Source organism: Uloborus diversus, chromosome 9 (assembly GCF_026930045.1).
Source record: "Uloborus diversus isolate 005 chromosome 9, Udiv.v.3.1, whole genome shotgun sequence".
Taxonomy (NCBI): Eukaryota; Metazoa; Arthropoda; class Arachnida; order Araneae; family Uloboridae; genus Uloborus; species Uloborus diversus.
Window position 1 is genome coordinate 126,324,590 of NC_072739.1, and position 22,406 is coordinate 126,346,995.

At 33.4% G+C, this 22,406-nt stretch overlaps 1 protein-coding gene across 3 annotated transcripts in view; it reads right to left on the reverse strand.

The window, feature by feature from the left end:
- Window positions 1–851: 851 nt before the first annotated feature.
- LOC129229453 (probable ATP-dependent RNA helicase DHX35) overlaps window positions 852–22,406 on the reverse strand; it is a 46,211-nt gene continuing 24,656 nt past the window's right edge. Inside the window, exons 10-19 of one of the 3 annotated variants that reach the window (XM_054863766.1) lie at window positions 19,920–20,072; window positions 14,939–15,060; window positions 12,811–12,865; window positions 12,636–12,746; window positions 11,350–11,444; window positions 10,667–10,744; window positions 9,808–9,934; window positions 7,621–7,774; window positions 4,613–4,724; window positions 852–916 (exon numbers count right to left, since the gene is read on the reverse strand). In XM_054863766.1, coding sequence (XP_054719741.1) covers window positions 875–916; window positions 4,613–4,724; window positions 7,621–7,774; window positions 9,808–9,934; window positions 10,667–10,744; window positions 11,350–11,444; window positions 12,636–12,746; window positions 12,811–12,865; window positions 14,939–15,060; window positions 19,920–20,072 — 1,049 coding nt within the window. In that variant the 3' untranslated portion in view covers window positions 852–874. Of the gene's footprint in view, window positions 917–4,612; window positions 4,725–7,620; window positions 7,775–9,807; window positions 9,935–10,666; window positions 10,745–11,349; window positions 11,445–12,635; window positions 12,747–12,810; window positions 12,866–14,938; window positions 15,064–19,919; window positions 20,073–22,406 lie in introns of all 3 variants that reach the window. The other 2 variants (XM_054863767.1, XM_054863765.1) reach the window with 2 other exon arrangements.

The window sequence follows — 22,406 nt, forward strand, 5'->3', positions numbered from 1 at the left end:
CCTCCGGATTAGGTTGCGCCTGGGGCCTCACAATCCCATGATCCGCCACTGCATGGACAGCCTCTGTTTTGTGGTAACCGTATGCAAATATACATTTCCCTACACTTTGTTTACATATGCAAAGAAAAAACATTTCTCGCGCTGCAATTGGTGCCAAAAGTTTGACGCCCCACCCCCCAAATGAATGATAATAACGCGCCTATTTCCCAATTATCAAAATCTTCCCGATTGAAATGATGCTGCAAAACTCAGGTTATACGTAAAACTTTTTTCATGAACAATATTTCCTCTAAAAAGTTTAATATTATTAAGAAAGTTGCCTTGACCTCTTCCATTAGAAATATAAAATTTCAAACAGACAAATGAACAAATGGTACTTGCTACATTAAAAATTGTCCATTCAAAAAAACTGGACATCGTAATAATAGTGCAATTTAATTTTAAAAAAAAAATCGTTTTTGTGATATGTTTACGGTTTAGGAAATAACTGACTAATAAACTTTTCAAAATTTTTGACCCCTCTCCCCTTTGTCACAAAGTTTCACACTTTACCATGCTCCCTGTTCCCTTTGCCACATGTCATAATGTTTTTAATTTCTGTATGTAATTAACTTTCTTATAAAAAAAAAGGCTTGATGTCACATTTTCTCCATTGTATGTCCCTCTTGTCATTTATTTTCTCCATGCATTTAAAATTTATTTTGATGTCAAGGTAAAAAGTATTTATTTTAATGTTCTTGGTTATTGAACTCATCAAAATGTGTATAGTCTTTTTACAGGAAGAAAATATCTCCAACATCTGCGAAATTGTATGAAAATAATTTATTAATAAAGTTTTTTATATGTACATTTGTGGTTGTTTTCCTTCAGCATTTTACTTATCTTTAGATAATCTTTTTGATGCAATTTCCCGATCCTGAAATACAAAAAGGAAATTTATCAAATTTTTTTCATTGTAAATTTAAAACATTGTTCAGTAAATAAAACACAAAAATAAAAGTTCCAGTGAAATAATTGCTGATTAGGAATATTTTTTAACTTGAATTGTCTTCTCCAAATGAATGCTTGCCAAAATTTAAATTATACACTCCTGTTTGTGAAAATTGCAACACCATGAAGGAAGCATCATAGCTGAATAAAATTTAATACACAGTTGAGTGGTAATGGTACAAATAAAGGATTACATTTTCTTACCAAACAAACAGTAAAAATAGATAGAAATTAGTATTTTGTGTAGCCACCACCCGCCGCAATAAGAGCTGCTACATGACTCAGCATGGAGTGAAATCAAGTTTGAATATCTGCCTGCGGAAGAGTATTCCATATTGTTTATATGCGCAACCAAAGTTCGTCTGTCGAAGCAACAGGATGAGGATCACGAGCGAGACGCCGCCCAATGAAATCCCACACAAGTTCAATCGGTGACACATCCGGGGAATATGCAAGCCAAGGAAGCTGTACCTGCTGCGAATCAAGGTAGGTTTTGACAGTCCTGGCGACATGTGGATGAGCATTATCCTGCTAGAATACAGCCCCTGGCAATCCTTGCAGGAAGAGAATAGCTTGGGGCTGTAAAACTTCGTTTATGTATCGGGTAATGTTCAAATTGCCCACAAGTCATAGAAATTGTGATCGTCAATGATATGCTATGGCACTCCAGACCATAACTGCGGGTGTTTGTTCACTGTGGCGTTCGATAATGCACTCCGGAATGTTCCGTTCACCGGCATAGCGCCTGACACGAATTCGGCCATCATGGTGCCACAAATTAAAGCGGGATTCGTCACAAAAGGTGACATCTTGCCAATCAGCATGCCAGCTTCTATGCATATTGGCTCATTGTAGCCCCAGGCGGCGATGGTTTTGCGTGAGAGGAATCCTGTATAAAGGAATTCTTGCGCGCAGCCCACACTGCAGCAGACGTCTCCGAATTGATGAAGCACGCAATGAAACACCTATAGCTGTTGACCACTGTGCTGCCAATTGTCTAGAACAGGGCTGTCCAACTGCAAAGAGCCTATGGGCCAGAATTCCTGTTTCTGATCACATGGCGGGCCGCAGTTTGAAAAAGTTGATCAATAATCTCTTACCTCTTATACAATAACAATTAATAGTTGAATTATTAATTATGAAACAGTGTAAGAGATGGATTCTAGAACAATTTGCTTACATTTTAATGTGAAAACTGAGGCCGATCCGCCTTTACAAGGGCAGGAATGTCAACAATCGATGTTTGTCGTTGCCAGTCCGAAGAAAATCTATCAATGAACTGTCGGACAGAGAGCTCCTGTGACGATTTTTGATGAAGCTCATCGCCGAAAAAGCAATTTCACATAAATATATGCTTTCAAACCTTTCATTTTGAAATCAACAAAGGCCATAGAGTCAGTCAAGGGGGTCTTTATTTTTAACCAATTGTAGGCAGGTTTTGCTTATCTGAAATGTTTCGCTCTTCCCTCCCTGTCTCCCCCCGCCAACACGAGGCAATACTCTTTCTAGGAATTCGTTTGAACACCAGTGTGCAGGGTAGGACTGCTTGACCTTGGCCTGTAGATGTCCTGTAACTCATTCTCCCAATACAATTTGAGGAGTAAAAGAGCGATCAAGAGGAAATTTCGGCAACCCCGGTTTGACCAAGAATGGTAGGCTCGGATGCTCCTTGATATCATAAAATCTCGAAAAACGATGCTGAATAAGAAGTTGGCGGGCCACCAGTTGGACAGCCCTGGTCTAGAAGAAGCTGTGCGGTCCGTCAAGGCCATAAGAACCAGATGTCTGTCATAGCGAGCTGACGTCACATTTCGGGGTCCACTCCCGGATTTCCGAGCCGTCTGACCCTCGTCCGTCCCCTGTTTCCAAACACGCATGATTGTGCTGCTGTTACGCTGCACACAAGCGGTTACTACACAATAAGACAATCCCGCTTCATGAAGGCTGACGATTCTGCCCCGTTCAAACTCCGAAATTTGCTCAAATTTCGCTTTCTTTCGTCGAAGAGGCATAGTAAAGATTCTGTTAACGTTTGCTCTAGCATATACCCACCGATAATCATACACGCCTCGCCACAGCAGTCTATTTATATTCGGTTTGATCCGCCGTTCAGAGGGCGCTGCTCAGCATGCACTACCAGTCTGCAATTTTAATCACTTGCATATCATGCCCTACTTTACATTTCCTGCAATTTTCAGCTCACTAGTGTAAGTCCTTCATGGTGTTGCAATTTTCACAAACAGAAGTGTAGCATTGCTAAATGTACTTTTCCTAAAATCCAACTTATTTGAAAGAAAAAAAAAAAGGCTAGAAACCTAAACCATCTATTTATTGCAATACTTGGACAGCTTATACAGCATTAATGGAAGAAAAGGGTCATTTAAAATCAATAAATCATTAATATAATGGTTCCCCCCCCTGCCCATATCACAGAAGCAGGGCACTTTCTTTCAATTAAAAAGACATTTTTAATAGAAATTTTGTTGTAGAAAAGGTGCTTTTTTATTTGTTTTTACTATATGCACACAAAACACAAGTATAGTTCAACAATAGTTATTTTTAACAATTACTATTGCAATTGGAGAACACTGATGATTCACACGCAAACCTTAAGAGGAAAACTGCAATAGGCTGTCTGGACCACCTTCAATGCAGTTTAGACAATCCATGGACAAGTTAACAACTATTGTAATTACTTTTTGAGTAATAAATAAAAAGCTTTTTGCTGCTTGGTTTGAACAGTAGTATAACTATGGGGTCTAGTGCCCCTGGCAAACTAAAGGAATTGCGCCCCCCCCCCAGGGTCGCTCAAATGGGAAGTCACCAGAGGTCATTGTGACCTCCAAAAAAATCCTTTTTCTTGAACATTTTGATTAATTGATTCGACAAATAGGAGGTAGCATTGTAATTTGTTTTCTTATTTTCTTTTTTTAGAATTGTTTTCAATGATGCCCATTGTTTCTTTTCAGTAAATGTTATGTGCATATATATATATATATATATATATATATATATATATATATACATATATATATATATATATATATATATACACCTCCCTTTAGCTCTTTTTCTTGAGTTTTTTTTTTTCAAATTTTTTAAAGCATTTTTCAAATTTTATGATAAAAAAAACTCTTGGAAAAAAATTTTTATCAGTCAAAATGCCGCCCCTCTGGTTGCTGCGTCCCTGGCGAGAGCCGCTCCTGCCAACCGCTAGTTATGCCACTGGGTTTGAAAGATTGTTAAAAACCTACATTTAAACCAAATTGTGAAGGAAATGAGGGAATTTCAAGTCCTTGCTTTGGTGATGGAGTATCGTTAAAAATTCTAAGAGGGCGCATTGAGAAATGTATAATAAGAGCAGGCACATCGCTCATCAAAATATGCCTGAGGGAGACCCTACATAAAGATAAAATAATGAAAAATAAAATGTCAAACCAGACTATAAATAGAAAAAACAAAAGATGCCTTGAAGTATTCTAATCCCAAATATAATAAGACTACTTAAACAATTTTAGGATGTTACATTGCATCCCATTTCCTGAACATTTGAAAATAAATTTAATATTAACTTGTAAAAATTGGTTATGTTTCATAACAACACTAGATAGAAAATACTTACAGTTCCATACTGATAATAGTGGGGTGCAAGCTCGTAAAGCCAGGACGGTTCTATAACAGTTACATCTCTCATATATTCTTTTGTTGTATGAAGAACCTCAATAAACACTACCCTACGAAGAAAAATCAAACTTAAATGGAATATATTAAACGGCACAAAACTACAAAATTTATCCAAATTTTATTGTAGCTCACAGTTAGTATTTGAACCTGTTCCCTGTAACAGGCACTTACTAAACAAAATGGGCTGTTATAGGTTTACGCTATAACAGTCGTATGGATTTCAGTCAGTGGTCTAACTAGCGACCTGCAAAGAGGACCTTTTAGGATAAACATTTATAAATATTCATTGTTTCGAAGGTGGTTCAAAAACATCGGGTTCATGCCCCATCCTAGTCCACCCAGAAGTTCTGACAAGCCGACATTTTTTTCTTATTTTCCAAAAGAAGAAAAAATATAGTTTGAAGATAGTTTGAATTCAAGTTATGTTTTTCGCTGTCATGAATTGCAGTAGGGCCTTACTCATTGGGTTTCTTATTTCCACTAATGACTTTTATTGCAACCATAATTTGAATTGAAGATGTTAAAATTCAAATGAATGCCAGGGGCTGGATGTTGCGTGCTGGATACTGTTTTCGCATAAAAAGGATTGTGTAAAGTCGATGTTACATGCCTACTTTTTTAGTACCTTTGGCACCTTCATTTGCGTGGTATGAATTATTATATATCAATTAAAAGGTTTAAATACAAAAACGTTGACTTTTAATTCCAAGAACCAAAGTCTTCCATGACACAAATCACAAGTAGAGTTGTTCATACTATAACAGGCCTTTTCTTTCTTTTTTTTTAATGTCCTCATAATTTTTAGAGTTTATTTAAAGTCTAAATTATTTTTTGAAACCTTAAGGAATTTTTCTGGGCCTGCCATATCTTGATGTTTTATAAGATATTGATGGAATTTTTATCAGCCTTCAAGGCACGTGGACGCTTGCATTATAAGCATAGAAACCTTTAAAGGACGGAGGTCATTAAACGGTCCAGTAAAAAAATAAGCAATTTGTGATTGCTCAAAAAAAATTTTTTTTAATGTACTCTCAACTCTCAATTATCCGCGGCCTTTCACTTTCAAAAAAAAAAAAAATTTTTTTTCAGTGATAATTGACTGAATTTAGATAAATGCACATGTTTTAACTCAGCAAGTGCAAAATGTACTTTTAGACATTCCTCTTTCCTTCTCCCCATCCCTTCTAGTGACATCAAACCTTCCTAGTTCACCGAAACCTGACTAATTGAAACTTGATTTTTAGATCTACGCAACTAACTGCTTTAGATTTACCTTACTTACTGAGTTTTCAACCTACACTACTCTAATGCATAAAGGAGTGACTATGCCAGTCCTGAAAAAATTCCTCTCCCCACCCCGATGCTTTTTTGGAGTAACCTAACTTGATCTGTTTCAGTTAATTTGTTTGCACAATTTACTCACGTATGTGTGTAATCCACTGGAAATTATGAGCAATCCCTTTTTAGCTTTAACATGCATGTTTTGCACCCACTGTTATAGTTATAGCTATAGTTTAAACGTATGCGAGTGTTGTTGATCTTTTTACGCTGTTGCATCTAATAGTGTCGTTTTTACCGAATTAGCGGATTATCCACGATTTTGCTTATCTGCAGTTACCTTGCCACCCTATCCCACAGATAATCAGGAGTTTACTGTCGTTAAATACCCGTAAAAGTAGTAATACGAGAAAATATACCATTTTACGTTTCATAACAAAACAAATAATTTTTAATATCACTGATTAATAAGTTAGCACATGTCTGTATTTTCAAAAGAAACATAATGTCACAGGACAGAATAATTGAACTTGGTCTTATTAGGAACAAAAGATAAACAATTTGTAAAACTATGTGTGGCAGTGAGAAACAAAGTGATGTTAGTGGACTTTTTTTAAGTTTCGAGAAATACATTTGAAGTTTAGATCCTAGGTACGCTTTCATTAATTTTTTCTTTTTAAATCATGCTGTATAGCAGAACCTACCAGGGCTTCTGGTAATATCCCTTACACCAATGCACAGGATAGATTTTTTTCTACCATTTTTACAGGTTATCTTGAAATTTTTAATTTTGGCACTTACATCCCTTTGTTTCTCAGTGCCTCATATGTAAAAAGGTTCATTTAATTAATTTTAAGTTTATCTCACTTTAAAATTCCTTTTTTAGCAACATTTAGGATTTATTTTACATGCACAGACACGCCCAATACTTTATAACTAGTTATCATGATTTCTCACAAAAAAATAGTTACTACCCTACATAAATGCAATTCAGAGGTCTTTATGAGAGTAGTTAATGGATCATTTTTTAAACAAAGGCTTTAGTTATAGTGCACCTCAAGATTGTTGGTTCCATGGACAGAAAGAACCTCCTTGGACATGCCCACTTCAAAACTGGCTGCATACCAGCTGAATCTAGTGTGTGTGTGTGGCGCCCCCCCCCCCCCCCCCCCCCCCCCGAGGAGCTCCCTGCTTTTTTTACGCCGCCTTTAAATTTTCCACTTAAGTATAATTTTCTTCCACTTTTAAAAATGATTCGGTTACAATTATTTTCAAAAACTACTATAAACTCTCCAAGTTTTAGTGTGACAAAAATAATAAAACTTGCAAAAACCGACAAGATCGTCAGATCATTTCGGTAAATAAGATTGTTCACCTTTCCAAATTAAAATAAAATTCCGAAATTATTCATAAAAAGCGATGAAAAATGTGATCATTATTGAGAATTCGACTTTTTCCAAGCACTGACAAACCTAGTTTTTTTTTTTTTTTTTGTAAAACGTTTGTTTATAAAAAATATATTTTCAATTGAAAAGTTGTGCCAAACTTTGTGGTGTATGTAGTGAAGAATACATAAAAGCAATAAGAACAAAAGAAATAATAGTAAATTTCAAATATGACAGCATTCCTTTTTAGAAACATGGACAATGCATAGAAAGGCATAGATACCATTTTGGTTGCTTTGTCAGAAGTAACACTGAATCAGGATGTATATGGAGTTCATGCTCTCCTCTAACAGTTTTGTAGACGCCAGTGTAGTGGAGGAAGGCTGCATTTGCAAAGAAAGCACTTACAATGCATTTTCGCAATGAATCTTCATCTCCTAAAAGTAAGGGGGAAAATTGCATCTCAGAAAACAATATACTATATTCCACTTGATTTTATTTTTTGGCTCAACACATCAATGCCTCATTTGTTTCATATTTATGATCTGTACAAAAAAATACATCATAGACAGAAAATCATACTAAATATTACTGTTCACAGTCCTTTTATTTAGGGGGAGGGGTCAATTGCTCCCCTAGCTATGAAAAATTTGTGTTTTTACATATGAGGTAGTGAGAAGCAAAGGGATGTAAGTGGACATTTTCAAGTTTTGAGTAAAACATGTAAATTCTCATTGAAATTTTTTCCTCTACCATGCTGTACAGCAGCACCTACCAGGGCTACCAAAACCATCTCTTGCCCCAAGCTAGAGGAGAGGTTCACCTTCCATTTGTAATAGTTATCTCCCAATTCTTAATTTTATCACATTCATCCCTTTGCTTCTCACTGCCTTACATAAAGTGCATGTTTTTTTTTCTTTTTGCAAAAAAAAATTGCACTGTTGTACATCAATATAATCAAATAGTTATGCCCTTTGTTTGATTGATTAGGGGCCAAGTAACAAAAGGTGTAGCATTTTGTATTGAAACAGATTTTTAATTATAGACCAACAAAATTGATAAGCAGAGCTTTTGTCATTTAATCTCCATGCTGCCACAAGAGTCGGTGTCAACTCACAACCTTCTGACATAGAAAGAAAATTATTGCTGACATAAGCATAAGAATAACCTCATCATCTCTTTTCATCCTTTAGTGACTTTAAAGACTCTTCTAGTTTTTAATACACATCAAAATATTTTATGTTATAATGTATATAATTTTTTGATATAGAAATATTTTAAAAGACATTAAATTTTAAAAAATACAAGTTTTAAAAGAACCTTAGGGTTCCAAAATGAACCAGAAAAGAAATATCTCCTTCAGATGATTAAAATTTTAGGAACCAAAGTACGAGGCATGTTTTTAAAGTAAGTACCGTTTTGATATAAAAAAAGAACGAGTACAGATAGAGCAAAGAAATTAATTGCACAAAAATCTACCATCCTTACGCTATTTTTTGACATTGCTCCCGTGATTTTCCAAGCATTTGTCATAGCGTGGTACAGGTTTTTGTATACCTATTCATAGAAAATTGCCGCCTGTGTAGTCAGCCATGGGATAACATGTTCTCTGAGCTCATTATTGCTGTTGTGCCACAGACCACCTACGAAAGACTTTAGATGCCGAAACAAATGAAAGATGTTGCGAGCGAGGTGAGGGCAGACCAGAGGATGTTCAAAAACGCCCCAGCCAAAGCCCTGTAAGAGTCCTCATGGTTGACTAAACAGGCGGTAACTTTTTACGAATAGGTATACAAAAACCTGCACCACGCTATGACAAATGCTTGGAAAATCACGGGAGCAATGTCGAAAAATAGCGTAAGGATGGTAGATTTTTGTGCACTAAATTACTTAGCTCTATCTGTACTCGTTCTTTTTTTATATCAAAACGGTACTTACTTTAAAAACATGCCTCGTATCATAATTTTTGTAAAATAATTACAAATAATGTAAATAGCCTGTTTTGAAAACAAAATGATTCATTTGTACAGTAGCAGTTATTTTAATGATTCAATTGTTTTTTTCCCTCTCTTGTAACATTTATTGTGCTAAACTCTTTTTTAAAAAGACGAATTACTCTATTTTTTAGACAAAAATATTGTGTGAAATTTTTCTTCTTGTAAGTTAGTTTTTACAATGCTGCCATTACTAGAGCAAAGAAACTATGTTGTTTGGAGAAGTTTTTTTCATATGCTTAGTTTGTGGAATGGACTGAATTAAGAGTTTGTAAATAATTCATTTTACAAAGTTTTAGCGTAAAACTTATTTAATTTGTCAACTATCTGAATTAAAATTATAAACAGGTAATGGCAAAGTGCTTTCCTTTCATAATTGTAAAAATTTTATATGATAATATATGAAATGTTCAAATTCATAAATATAACAGCAAAATAAATAAATAATAATTTTTAAAAATGATTAAAGTTTTTACCTTTTTGTGGAACATTAGGAACTTTGAATTTCTTAAGTAGCTTAGAAAGTTGCATACGGATTTCCATAGCTCTCAATAAGCCCTTGTAGTTCAATGAATTTTGACCACACCAGTGCTTATTATTATTCTGTAAGAGATAACATAAATAAACATAGCATATGATTTAAAATTTATAGAAATGTATGTAATGCTTTTCATACTTTCTAATTTTCGTTTCATCACATAAAATGAAGACAATTTTTTATGAAATAAATTCAAGATAAAATAAAATGTATCCCAGTTAAATTTTTATGAAGAAGGATGAAACTTCATACACGAAAATATGTAGTTTAAAGAAAAAGCATTTTTACTTTTTAATTCTATTCAAATGAAAATACTAAAAAATAAATAATTCTGCGCATCCATGTTGAGTTATAAATACTGATTTGCAATTTTAAAACAAGTGATCCTTTTTAACACACATTGCATATGAAACTGCTCATAATCATTTAATAAAATGAAATATTAAACTATGTTTCATATGTCATAGTTATCAGGTTAATAAAATCAACAATCCAATGATTTTTTTTTTTTTTCAGTTCGAAACCATGTATAAGTATTTAGGTTAGTTAATGTACAATGCCGCTATATGTCATTTAATTTTGGAAAAAGTAATATGCCACTGGGGTAAAAGGCAAAACAAATTAATTTCCTTTTGGAAAAAATTCCCATGTAATTTTTTTTCACATAAAAAGTAGTTTTTTGTTTGCTTTGAAAGTGACTCTTGGAATAAAAATAATTTCCTCTCAAAAACCCTCACAAATGTGAAAATAACAAAAAAAAAAAAAAAAAAAAGATTTGAAAAAATCCTGACCCTTACCTTTAAAAATGCATTATAAATATTAAGTAGGGTAAATAAGTCGCCTTCCTCAACTGCAAATTTCCATTTACTTCGTTTCTGAAACAAGAAAAAAAAAAAAAAAATAAATAAAATGCAAGTTTAATAAATAATTTTGAAAATTTCTATTTATGCATGAAAAAATTGAACACTACCTACAGAAACCGTAAGAATTGCAACTGTGAATTCGTTATGAAATTATTTTTCCTGCTCTACATTGTGCAAGACATCCAAAATTAACAACATATTTTCAAAAGGGATACTTTACAAACTGCCGCAGTTGTAAAAAAATATATATATTGAGGAGAATACGCCTAAAGGTTGGAGGGGGGGGGGGGAATCCCCTTTAAAGAAGGTGGTCCAAAACAAATTTAGATTACATTGCATTATTTTTAAAACAAAAAACTAAAAATTTTGTTTTTTGTTTTAAATCCCCCCCCCCCCCCTCCAACACACACACATTCCCTCTCAACAGCACAGAGAACTATGCACACTAGAATGTCTAGAGATTTAGAAAGTGTATGAGTGTAGTATAACTTTAAGCCATAAAGTTTAAAAAATTAAAAGCCATTTTTCTATACATTCCTCTAAGTATATAAAGATAAAACAATTCTAGCAAATTATTTAACTCTGACAGTAGAAAATAAAAGTGCTAAAGGATTTACTGCTTCTAGTTTTCTTCCGTGTGATGCTACAAAGACATTTTGTACTTGGAGCATTGCAGTGATTGTTAATATTTCTTCAGTGCATCCAAATTCACCTGAAATTCAAGATAAAAAAGAATAAAAGGAGGAGACAATAAGTAACTGGACTGTGTTTTTTAAATATAATGATGTAAAAAAAAACATCAAAATTCTGAATTGAAATCACTGCTAAAACTTCATCGTTACATATTTTGAATGTAACCCTGTAAATAATGTCATTTAATTGCAAGTTTTCTAGAAGATGTGAAATCAATTTTTCTTCATTTCCTTTTTTATATTAATAATTAGTTTCTTGGCCTTATTTCATGCCCCAATAAAAGCTTAAATTAGTTCAGAAACAATGGTTTAATCAGAAAGTCTACCACAACAAAATAAACTGAGGGAAAAACATGCATTTGTGATTAAACTCTTTTAACAATGAATGTATCACTTTATTTGATAGTCTTTCAAATATTGAGAAGCTTCATAGCAGGTTAACAACATCTATTGGTAAAAATCTAATGCAGTTTTATTGAGAGTTGAGTTTATTACACTAGTAACTCTCACAATTACTCACACATACAGTATTTATATTTATGCATGGACTTTGCATAACAATTGACAAGTTATTTTCAAATGAGTAAAAATTTCATCTTTATTTTGTCATCTACAAACCTCAACGTTCTTATTTTACCTTCAAGCACATTAAATTTAAGCTTTTCACTAGCCATTTTGTAGGAATCCAAAATGCAGAATAACAAGGAACATGCTTTAATGTCCTCGCTTGAAAAGTGGTCAACAGAGCAACGAAAAATCGATCCCCTGTCTTCAAAGTGGGCACATGTTTCAAAAAATAAATAAATAAATAAAACTCAAAGAATGTAAACTCTGGGGGGGGGGGGGGGAATAATAATAATACTACAGCTCCCCTCTGACTGGGCACATTCCCCTATTATCTTGCCCTGATCCCCTATTCTTATACATTCCAGGGAAAGGGGTGGAAAACTATAAATGCATGTCTCCAGAAATGGTATTACTACAAAAATTGCCAAAGAAAAGTAGCTTAAAACTTATTTCTGTATGAAAACAATGACATATCAAGAGTTGTGAAAAATAAATTTTAAAATAACTGTAGAAAATACCTAAGATTTTTTAATCTAAAATGCAGGGGACTTTTTTCTTTTCAAGACATCAAGGGTTTCAGGACAAAAAGGTTCGAGATATCAAGGTCTGAATGTAATAAACATTGGAAATTTATTAAAACATACCTGAAATTAAAATCATTTTTGAAAACATTGGATGTAAAGGAAACTCAGCCATCTGGGTACCTAATGGAGATGTTAAACCTCCCTCTTCATCTAATGCTGGTGGAAGAAAAGCTAAATTCATCATTTAATTTACAATACAACAGTTATTCTTTTAATAAATTAGAAACAAATTTACCTCCTAAAGCATACAAAAGCTCAATGGCAGTGATGACATGTTTTGAAGGAGGAGCCTATGGGGAAAAAATTCAATATATATATATATATATATATATATATATATATATACCAGTAATGTGGAACACGAAAAACATGGCATAAGGCAGAAAAAAATGCAATTTAAAGTAACCAAATTTCCATTTTGGAGTAGTAAACTATCTTTTTTTGGAGGGGGGATAGCAGCAAACTAAATTTTAGTGTAGAAAAAGGTTTTTTTACATTCTATTTCGTGTAGCAACAACTTTATTTGGTGAGAGCTAAACAGCAGCTTTGGAGCAAATATACTTTTGAAATAGTAACACATTTACAAATATAAAGAGTTGAACTTGGCTATAGTAACCTAGTTTGCAATTTCATGAGAAATCTATTCTGAAGGTTTAATACTGTTGGTAACACACTTCTTCCAACTGAACCCTGGATAATACATTATTTTCAAAAGATTTCTTCTCAAAAAAAAAAAAAAAAAAACGAGCTGATGTGTGCATCACATGACTTCTTTTTACTCCAATTTAATGTAATTTCCCCATTATTGGCAATTTTAATGTGATTCAATAGTTTACTCTTTAAATATCACCAATAGTGACCAAATTGAAACCAGATTTTAAAAAATCAAAATCGCCTAATTTGTCGCCAAGTTGGTGACAAAACTTGGCGACCAAAAGATTGGCGATATGTCGCCAAGTGCCCGCCAAATAATAACACCACTTGAGTTTACATCGAAATTAACAATGATTTCCTTCCAAAAAGGGGCAAAAGACCCCTTTAGAAACACCCGAATGCAACCAAAAGGGGAGGTGCACAACTAGATGCCACTAGGAGACTAGGTACCGAATTTCAACTTTCTAGGACTTACCGTTCTTGAGTTATACGACATACATACGCACATACATACATACGTACATACAGACGTCACGAGAAAATTCGTTGTAATTAACGCGGGAATCATCATCATGGATATTTCACGTGTCTATACGTTCTTAGGCACTTATCTACGTGTGGTCGAGTCGAAAAAAAAACTCAATATTCATTTGGGGGTGAGTAAAATGGAAATTAAGGTCGATCTTTGAGTGAAAATTTTTTTGCAATTACAATACTTCCTTTTTTGTGAAAGGAAGTAAAAAGAATTTTACGTAAAAAAACTTCTTTTTCCCAGAAAAAGAGGGATATAAACTTTTAATTGAAGGATGGAAACCCATTCGCCTAATCTTTTTTAAGGCAGAATTTCATCCTCCATAGGGAAAAGTAGTACACATATTTTGAAGAGCTACAGTTGATTTAGTGTAAGATGCTTGGAAATAGCTCAAAAATTGCAATTCGATTACATGTTATTTGCAGTTATGGATTGAACTTTACCAGCTTAGATAAATCAAAAAGGAGTTACTGGTTGCGCAGTAATGGCTTGTGGGTTAATTTAATGGAAGTTAAAAATTTGTTGTTGAGCAACTAGGACATAATTTACAAGCTCTTTTTTTTTTTTAATACAATAAATCAATATTGTGATCAACTGATATTAAGTAACTTTTATTACGCTTTTTTTTTCAACAGCATATTTATCTTTATCTTGCTCATAGTGCTTTTTAAAAATATTTTTTAAATGATTTTAACCCCTAACTTGCCGAAGGAAACATACAAGATTCAAATCTCAGTGCCAGTTTTTTACACAGGCAAATGTAGTTACGCAATGTGTTAGGGGAAAAATAAGTGCAAGTTTTGCAGTCTAAAAATTTTACTTTAATAAAAACAAGAAGAGAAAGAAAAAAAGAGTATAAGTAGGTAAATGATGTATAGCACTTCTACTCCAAGTATAAAAAACTATTGATTAATATTTAAAAGGCATTATAGTATCAATATAATATAATTTTGAGTAATATTAAGAAAATATATGACCACATTTTAAGCCGCGTAATTTTTCCTCCTTTATGCTTTTAGGCTGTTTTCATTTCTGCATATAGTACATGCTTTTGTGCAACTACTAGAAATTTTATTTGGGCATGAAGTTTGATTCACTAAATTTCACAGATTCTGAAACATTCTAGATACAAAAGTGCATAGATATGTTCGTATATTTCTAAAAAAGAACAACTTACAGACGGGAATGAGAAACGTAATATATTTTCAATCCCTAGAGCCTTTAGTTGCAAAATAACGGATGCTAAATTACTTCTTTGCATTTCTGGAACAGTGAATGCAGGGAGTTTCAAAAAGTCATCTTCTGTAATTAGAATAAGTAACAAATTTCAAAAAGAAATAATAAACTAATGTATTCATTTTTTGTGACATTACATTCATGATATCATCACTTCTGAAAATACATCTACTTATAACTTTATATTTCAATCACACATTAGATATTATGGAGATATAATGCAGCACTTATCCTGAGTGGAAAGGGCTTAGAGTAAACATTAACGTCAATAGAATAAATTAAAATGCAAAATTCAGAAAAACTTCATAAGCTGAACCTTCGTGAGCCTAAAAACTTACTATATAAGCCAAAATTATGGTTCGCTCGTGTCTAACTGAACATAGAACTTAACTATTTGTTTTCCTGTGAGTCAAATTTTGTCGAGTCAAATTATTCAATAAGCCAATTTTAATTTGAGACGGTCAGAAGAATATCCTTGCAAACTCCTTAAATCCAAACAGCTTTCTTTTTCATCAATCATTGGGTATGTTCGCATACAGCTACCGGTTAATCGATGACTGACCAGCAGCGTTCTAATAGAGCTACTGGTTAGCCAATCCTATATGAAAACATCCTATGGATACTCACCACAATAACCACTGACTTCACCAAATCAACCAACTGGTGCAACGGGTTGCTCTATTTGAACAAACCTATAGTAAAACATTTTCTCCAGCTCAAACAAGTAACTTTCCGGAAATTACTTTCCCTTTTCCAAGGCTGGAATTCATCTGGGAAGAGATGATACGTTGGTATGTATCCCCCTCCAAAAATTTTGTCAGTATAAATAACTTTTGGTACCTCTACAGACCTTTTTCTTGGGTAAAGCCGAGGACCATTAATAACAGACACAACACAACAAATCCAAAGAGGTGCCCATCATGAGGAATCATTTGGTTTCTATCAGTTTAGAAAGGTACATGAAATCTTTAAAATGTACTAATGCTTCTTTTGTTCAGCATGTTAAGCACACCATGGTTATGCTGAGAATACTTCTTAAAAGTAACACATGTTTATTGTAAAAAGGCTAGAAAGATTTATTTGGCAATGTAAAAAGTTCAAACTAGAAACAGCAAATTGTAGTCGCTGAACATTTTTGTGACATCACTATCCTATCAGCAAGCACACACCCTCAGAGAAATAGCTCCCGCTTTTGTAAAGCATCACACTGAGTGAAAGTTATAGTTTGTTCTAGAAATAAAAGGTTTTTTTTTTTTGAATTAAAGGTCAAGTTAATAATTTTATAGATCGACTACAAACACTATGATTTCATCTTCCCTTCCTCCTCTTTTGAAGACAAATGCGGTTTGTCCTTTCCAACAAGCTCGTCTTTCTAAGCCAGGTTTTGCCTTTTATTGAAATTGTAAGAGAAGACAAGTAAATGTGGTGATACCACTTCATTCATTTCTGAGCATTTTGAACACAGCTTATAAAAGAGTTTAAGAGGAAAACCGGCAGCCCCTCAAAGGCGGACACCCCTCTTAAGTGGACAATCCCTGGTTCCAAGGCAAATAACATTAAACCCCTGTCCTGCGAACATCCCTTTACTGAAGACAAAAAAATTTGTCCCGTTAGTGTCCGCATTAGAGGGATTTTACCGTAGAGCTTCAGCGGTCTGGCCAGAGCAAATTTGGGTCCGTTAACGGACCCTTCACAAAAATCCGATCAACCAAAACGGACCTTTCACAAAAATCCAATCAACCAAAACGGACCTTTCACAAAATCCCGATCAACCAAAACGGACCCTTCACAAAATTCTGATAAACAAAAACGGATCTTTCACAAATTGTTTATTGAAAGAGCAAATCTCAGATTAAAATAATACAGCATATTTCCTGTATAAAAAGATAATGGTTGGAACCTTTTTCAAAGTTAAATTAGAGGAATCAACTTATACAAAATCAGCTAATTTCGCAAAAGAAAAGAAAAATCGGCACTCTTGTGATGCTCCTGCAAGCCATAAATAATTACTACGGCCAAATAAATATAATGCCTGTTGTTGGTTTCTTTGAAAGAAATTAACAGCTGAAAGTCAGTTTGGTTTATAATTTTGCTTGTTTGTTTTATGCAGCGGTGTTGTTGTAAACTTCTTTGAAAAAGCGTCAACATTCTCTGAATAGGCGTAGTAAGCACTTTTCTCCCCACTCATGATTTAATAGTCAATAATATACAGCGAAATGAACTTTGAACTGCAAAGGGTAGTAAGGGGGGGGGGAGGTGATCGCTTCAGATAGGGTTACCAAATTCAAACTAATCGCCACTTAGCGTCATCGTCTAGCGGTGCGATGTTTAACTGTTTATCGCCATTAGCGTCTGGCGGTGCGATGTTAAATTGTTATTTTGGGAGAAAGTTATATGGGTTTGATTTTTCGATGCTAAAAAGGATAATTAACTTAAAATAAACTCTTTTATTTACCGTTTTTTTTTCTATAGGATGCCTACATTTTGAAAAACGAAATCTTTTTACATCCGATATGAGAATCATATTTCATTCTTTTTTCAAGCTAACTTCGCTTTATTAGGATGCAAATAAATGAAAAGGGTTCTTTATTTTTGTAACAAAGCTTATTTCAGGTTTTTAAAGCCGAATAGGGAAGTTTTCGATTTTTCAATTTTATTTTTACATGATAGAGTAACATGTATGAACATCATACGTGAAAAAAATTTTGCGATACGATAAGTAGTTTTTTTTAAAATTATTTTTTAAAGTTCAAGCGCTTGTGACGTCAAATGGCATAGGAAATGACGTCATGCGCTCTTCCAATAGGGGAGAAGCCGAAGGTCACGCATTCGACTTCGAAGACGAAGCGTAAAAGGCTTATCTCCTCGCATTTAACTCCTCGCGTTTCTGAAACATTACAAATCTCTCATCCTCTCGGAAATATTCGAATATCATCATTGATGTTACATGAGGAAGATTATTTAGATTGTGCTTTAACGAATCCGGTATCCATAGTGTGTTCAAAAGGATTATTGAATTTCTAAAAAATAAAAATATCAGCGCGCTCAAAATGTCCCTAGTGAAAACAGGGGATCTTCGGCGGAAGACTGCCCATTCGCGCCCTGTGACGTAGGCTCGTGATGTTTCAGAAGAGCGCACTTTTGCGCGTGGATTTTTAAAAATTCATTAAAAATCAACCACGGTGTTTTAAAATTCGGCGATGGTGAATTTTTTAGTTTTGAGGGTCAATTAACAATATCCAATAGCCAAAATATGAACATTTAATAGGTTGCAACTTCCCTATTCCATTTTCTTTTATGAGTCAATAATTAAAATACTGAATCGATCGTTTATTTTTTATTTTATTTATTTATTATTATTATTATTTTTTTTGCTTCAACTGTGTCCAGATATTAATGATATGTTTATCATAGGGCTCTAAAATGCAATTCTAAAACAATTTTATCCAAAATATTTATTTTACAAGCCGTTTTTATACTTTTGATGCCTTCACTTTGAAGATTGCAATCTCTTTGCATCCGCTATGGGAATCTGATTTTTCGCATTTTCGATGTTTAGTACGCTTAGTTAAGAAGTAAACAAATAAAATATTTTTTTATTTTTGTAAAAATCACGGAATTTATAAGTTTTAAACGAAACTCTGTGCTTTTAAACAGTGTCTTGGGTTAAAAATTTAAATGCTGAACCCGACTGAATTTTTTTTTCTTACAGTTGTTTTAAATACTATACAAATAACATTTCTAGTATAATTTAACATGATGTAGAATGGTAGATGAATATTGATACTTGAGGGGTGCCCATATCCCAGTGAGCGATGCCTCTCCCCCCCCCCCCAATACTAGAAAAGCACTAAAGAATGATATTCTCAACAGAAAAGAGGGAAAACACTCAACTTTAAGTGTCAATGATGCAGTTTCCACCATCTCAAGAGTCTAAACTTTCGTTTTTGCAAAAAAAAAAAATTTTTTTTGCAAAATTATTTGATTTTTCACAAAAGTATTTGATTTTTCACAAAATTATTTGATTTTTCTCAAAATTATTTGATTTTTCACAAAAAACGGACCCTGTGAAAAATCCTGGACAGACCCCTGAGCTTTTTGTAAAAGGACATATAAACACATACAGGGACACACACATAAGAATATCCCTTCAAACACACATTTTAATGACTTTGTATTAGTTGATGACAAATTCTAGTAACAGAATACTGTACCGAAAAGCATGTAGAAGCATAGTAGAAATGATCTATAATTCAGGAGAGGGAAACTGTGGGAAACTTGAACCCTGATTTAAAATGCAAAAAGAGCAGCAAAAGAATTGCTCATTTTCTTAAAATTTCAGCTTAACTTCTTGGATTCTCTCTTTGGTACGTTAAAATGAAAAACTATAGAATATAATAGTACTTTAGAGCAGTGGTTCTTAACCTGGAGGCAATCGCCCCTAAAAGGGCAATTTAGCTCCTCGAGGGGGCAATAAATTTGAGAAGGGTAATGGGGGACGATGAGTATTTAAAAGACAAAATAATAATAAAAAGCCGGGGAATATCAAAATTGTAAACGTATAAGAAACGGATTGCTAAGAGCTCCGACAAGGAATAATAAGTTTTTAATTCTCTCAAATTTCAATTTAAAAAGGAAATAATTTTGTAAAAAATTTACTTCCTTTTTAGAAAGCACCTCCATGATGTTTTCATTCTGGCCCTATGGTAAAAGCATGGATTGAGCTAACTTTGGAGTAAAACCAATTTTCGGCAGCGGTTCTCAACCTGATTAAAAGGAATTCCTTCCAAATTGCTTTGTTGCATGACAGTAAAAACAAAGAAGGTTCAAATTTAGCTGATTTTTATGATAAACGCCTCCTATATACTACATAAATGCAAAAGGAAAAAAACAAAAACCGGTAATAGTTTGAATGATCTCACCAGTGCACAGCCTGAATGCTTTTCCTGATCTCAGTCTCCCAGCTCTACCTGCTCTTTGCTCAGCAGAAGCCCTGGACACTGGAACTACCACCAAGGAATCAGTACAAGAATGCGGATTGAAGCATCGCAATTTGACAAAGCAACAATCTACAACTGTGAAGATAAGAAAAAAAGAAAGTTTATACACTATAAAACACATAATGGGTCAACCTATGTCAAATTATCCAGGCCATGCCACCCAACATCCCCCTTTTTTTTTTGAAATTTGGTATAAGAGGAAGTCTACCACACTCGCTGTTTCACAATTCTCATTGAAAGATTTAAACCGTTATTAGCTAGCACTTGATATTTGTACAGACATTGATGTAGTCAGGGGCGGGTACAGAAATAGTTCATAGAGAGGGCACCGGACAGTAAAAAGTGTACCCCTTCCCTCATACGAGTACGAATTTTATGGTTCGTGTATGTGCGTTTTTAAAAAATAAGTTACCATTTTATTTTTTTGCGATGAATTTTAAAACACTAAATGGGATAGTTTAGATTAATTTTATCCTTTTTCGAGGGACCCGAGCCCCCTGTGCCCTCCCCTTCTAAAATCGGCGACTAAATGTATTTGAGGAAGAGGTTTTAAATGATCTTGAGGAACACAAAAAATAAATACAAGATTCAAGTAAAACTAATGATAAATATACTGTGCTTTTCCTCACTTTCTTTGCTTAAAAGTCATAGTGATATCAACACGAATTTTAAATTGTTTTTAAGCAAGAACTTTAAATGAACGATTACTAATCTATCGAAAAATTTTGATTAAGTACATTGAATATTTCCGCATTATAAATGAATAAGAAAGAAAGAAACAATTTTCAATTTTGAAAGCCTCTCCCCCAAAAAAATTCTAGCTGCACCACTGATTGTGACCAATATTATGTGAAAAGGGAATTTATTTTTTCAAAAACGTGGTTCTACAACAGTGTTCCAATGCGTTCTTGCATCAATTCAACCCTGATATATACACACACATATATAGATAAACATCATGTCAATTTCTTCCAAGTTACAAACTTTCGTACAAACACCGAACAATTCTTAATCCACTATTGTGTCATTGAAATATAGTGTTTATGGATAAAAGCAATTGCTGTCAAAATAATTGGAACTTTAAATTTTGGTAAGAAGTAAAATTTCAAAGTAACGGACAAAAAGTTCTTAAGTTAAACTGTGTCCGATAAAATATTTAAAAATAAATAACTTGATACTTCACAGAGTAAACTATACACAAACAAAAGAAGTAAAAAGAGCAGAACAGCACAGAATGTATATAAAATGTTTGTATGAATTTATGGGCCATTCTCAAGAAAATGTAACATTTGAACACAAATATTTTTCAATTTCAAAACCTTTTGTTTTCTTTTTTTTCATTCTTACAAAAAAATTTTAACCAACTAGGAGTAACAATCAACATGTCCGGCTAAATTCCAATTATTTTACTTAAAAATAAAAATAAATTAAAATGCCGTGTTCACGGAAATAAAAAAAAGAAAAACTTTTTTATGTCTAAAAATTGAGGCCAGTTTAATATCAAAGTGGTTATTTTGTTAATTGTGCAAACAATGAACTATTTTAATGATTAGTGGGAATATAATATTAAGCTCTCTCAATTAAAGTACAGCTTTACTATAAGTAATTCTTTTAGTTCAAATGTGTGTTAAAAATAGTATTTATTGAATTTGATAATATAATGACAATTTTTAATTTTGGTAGAATACCTGATATTGATGTATTTCAGTTCCATCATTTATTTTCACCTCAGAAATAATGACATTGATAAGGTCTGTCAGGGAGGTGAGATTCTTGGAGGTGAGGAATTTTCCATGAATATCGGCCTAATGTATACATTTCTCAGGGAAATTTTTTTTTTCTTTGATGCTACAATCTGCATATGTTAAAAATATGAAAACATGTTCACTGTTTTTTTTATATTAATTTACATCCCTGAAATTCAAGTTCACGGAGGTGAGAACTCACAATAACCACACTTAGTTTTTCAAACAAAATCTATCTTAAAGTAAGACAAAACAACGTTAGAAGAAGCAACAAATTTGTAAATTACAGCAGACACGTGTTTCGGCGTTATAGGGAATGCCTTTTTCAATGCAAAAAATAATGAGCTTATGGATGAAAAGACATCCGACTACTGTTCAGCACAAAGGTATTTATTTATCTTAAAATCTATCTTCTTTTTTTTCAATAAAAATCTCACAACTTCTTTATGGCTGAAAATAAACAAGGGGGCTACCTTGTATCATGGAAAATAAATGTGATGTCATTACTGCCACGTGTTAATGAGAAATGGCGTTTTGTGTTTAGGTAACGGAGGTGAGTATTTATTGTGTGACATGATTCCTTATCCTATTAAACGAACTAAAACACAATATTAAGGAATTAAATATACTTAAACAATTAGTATTTGAGACACTTGTGAAAGGA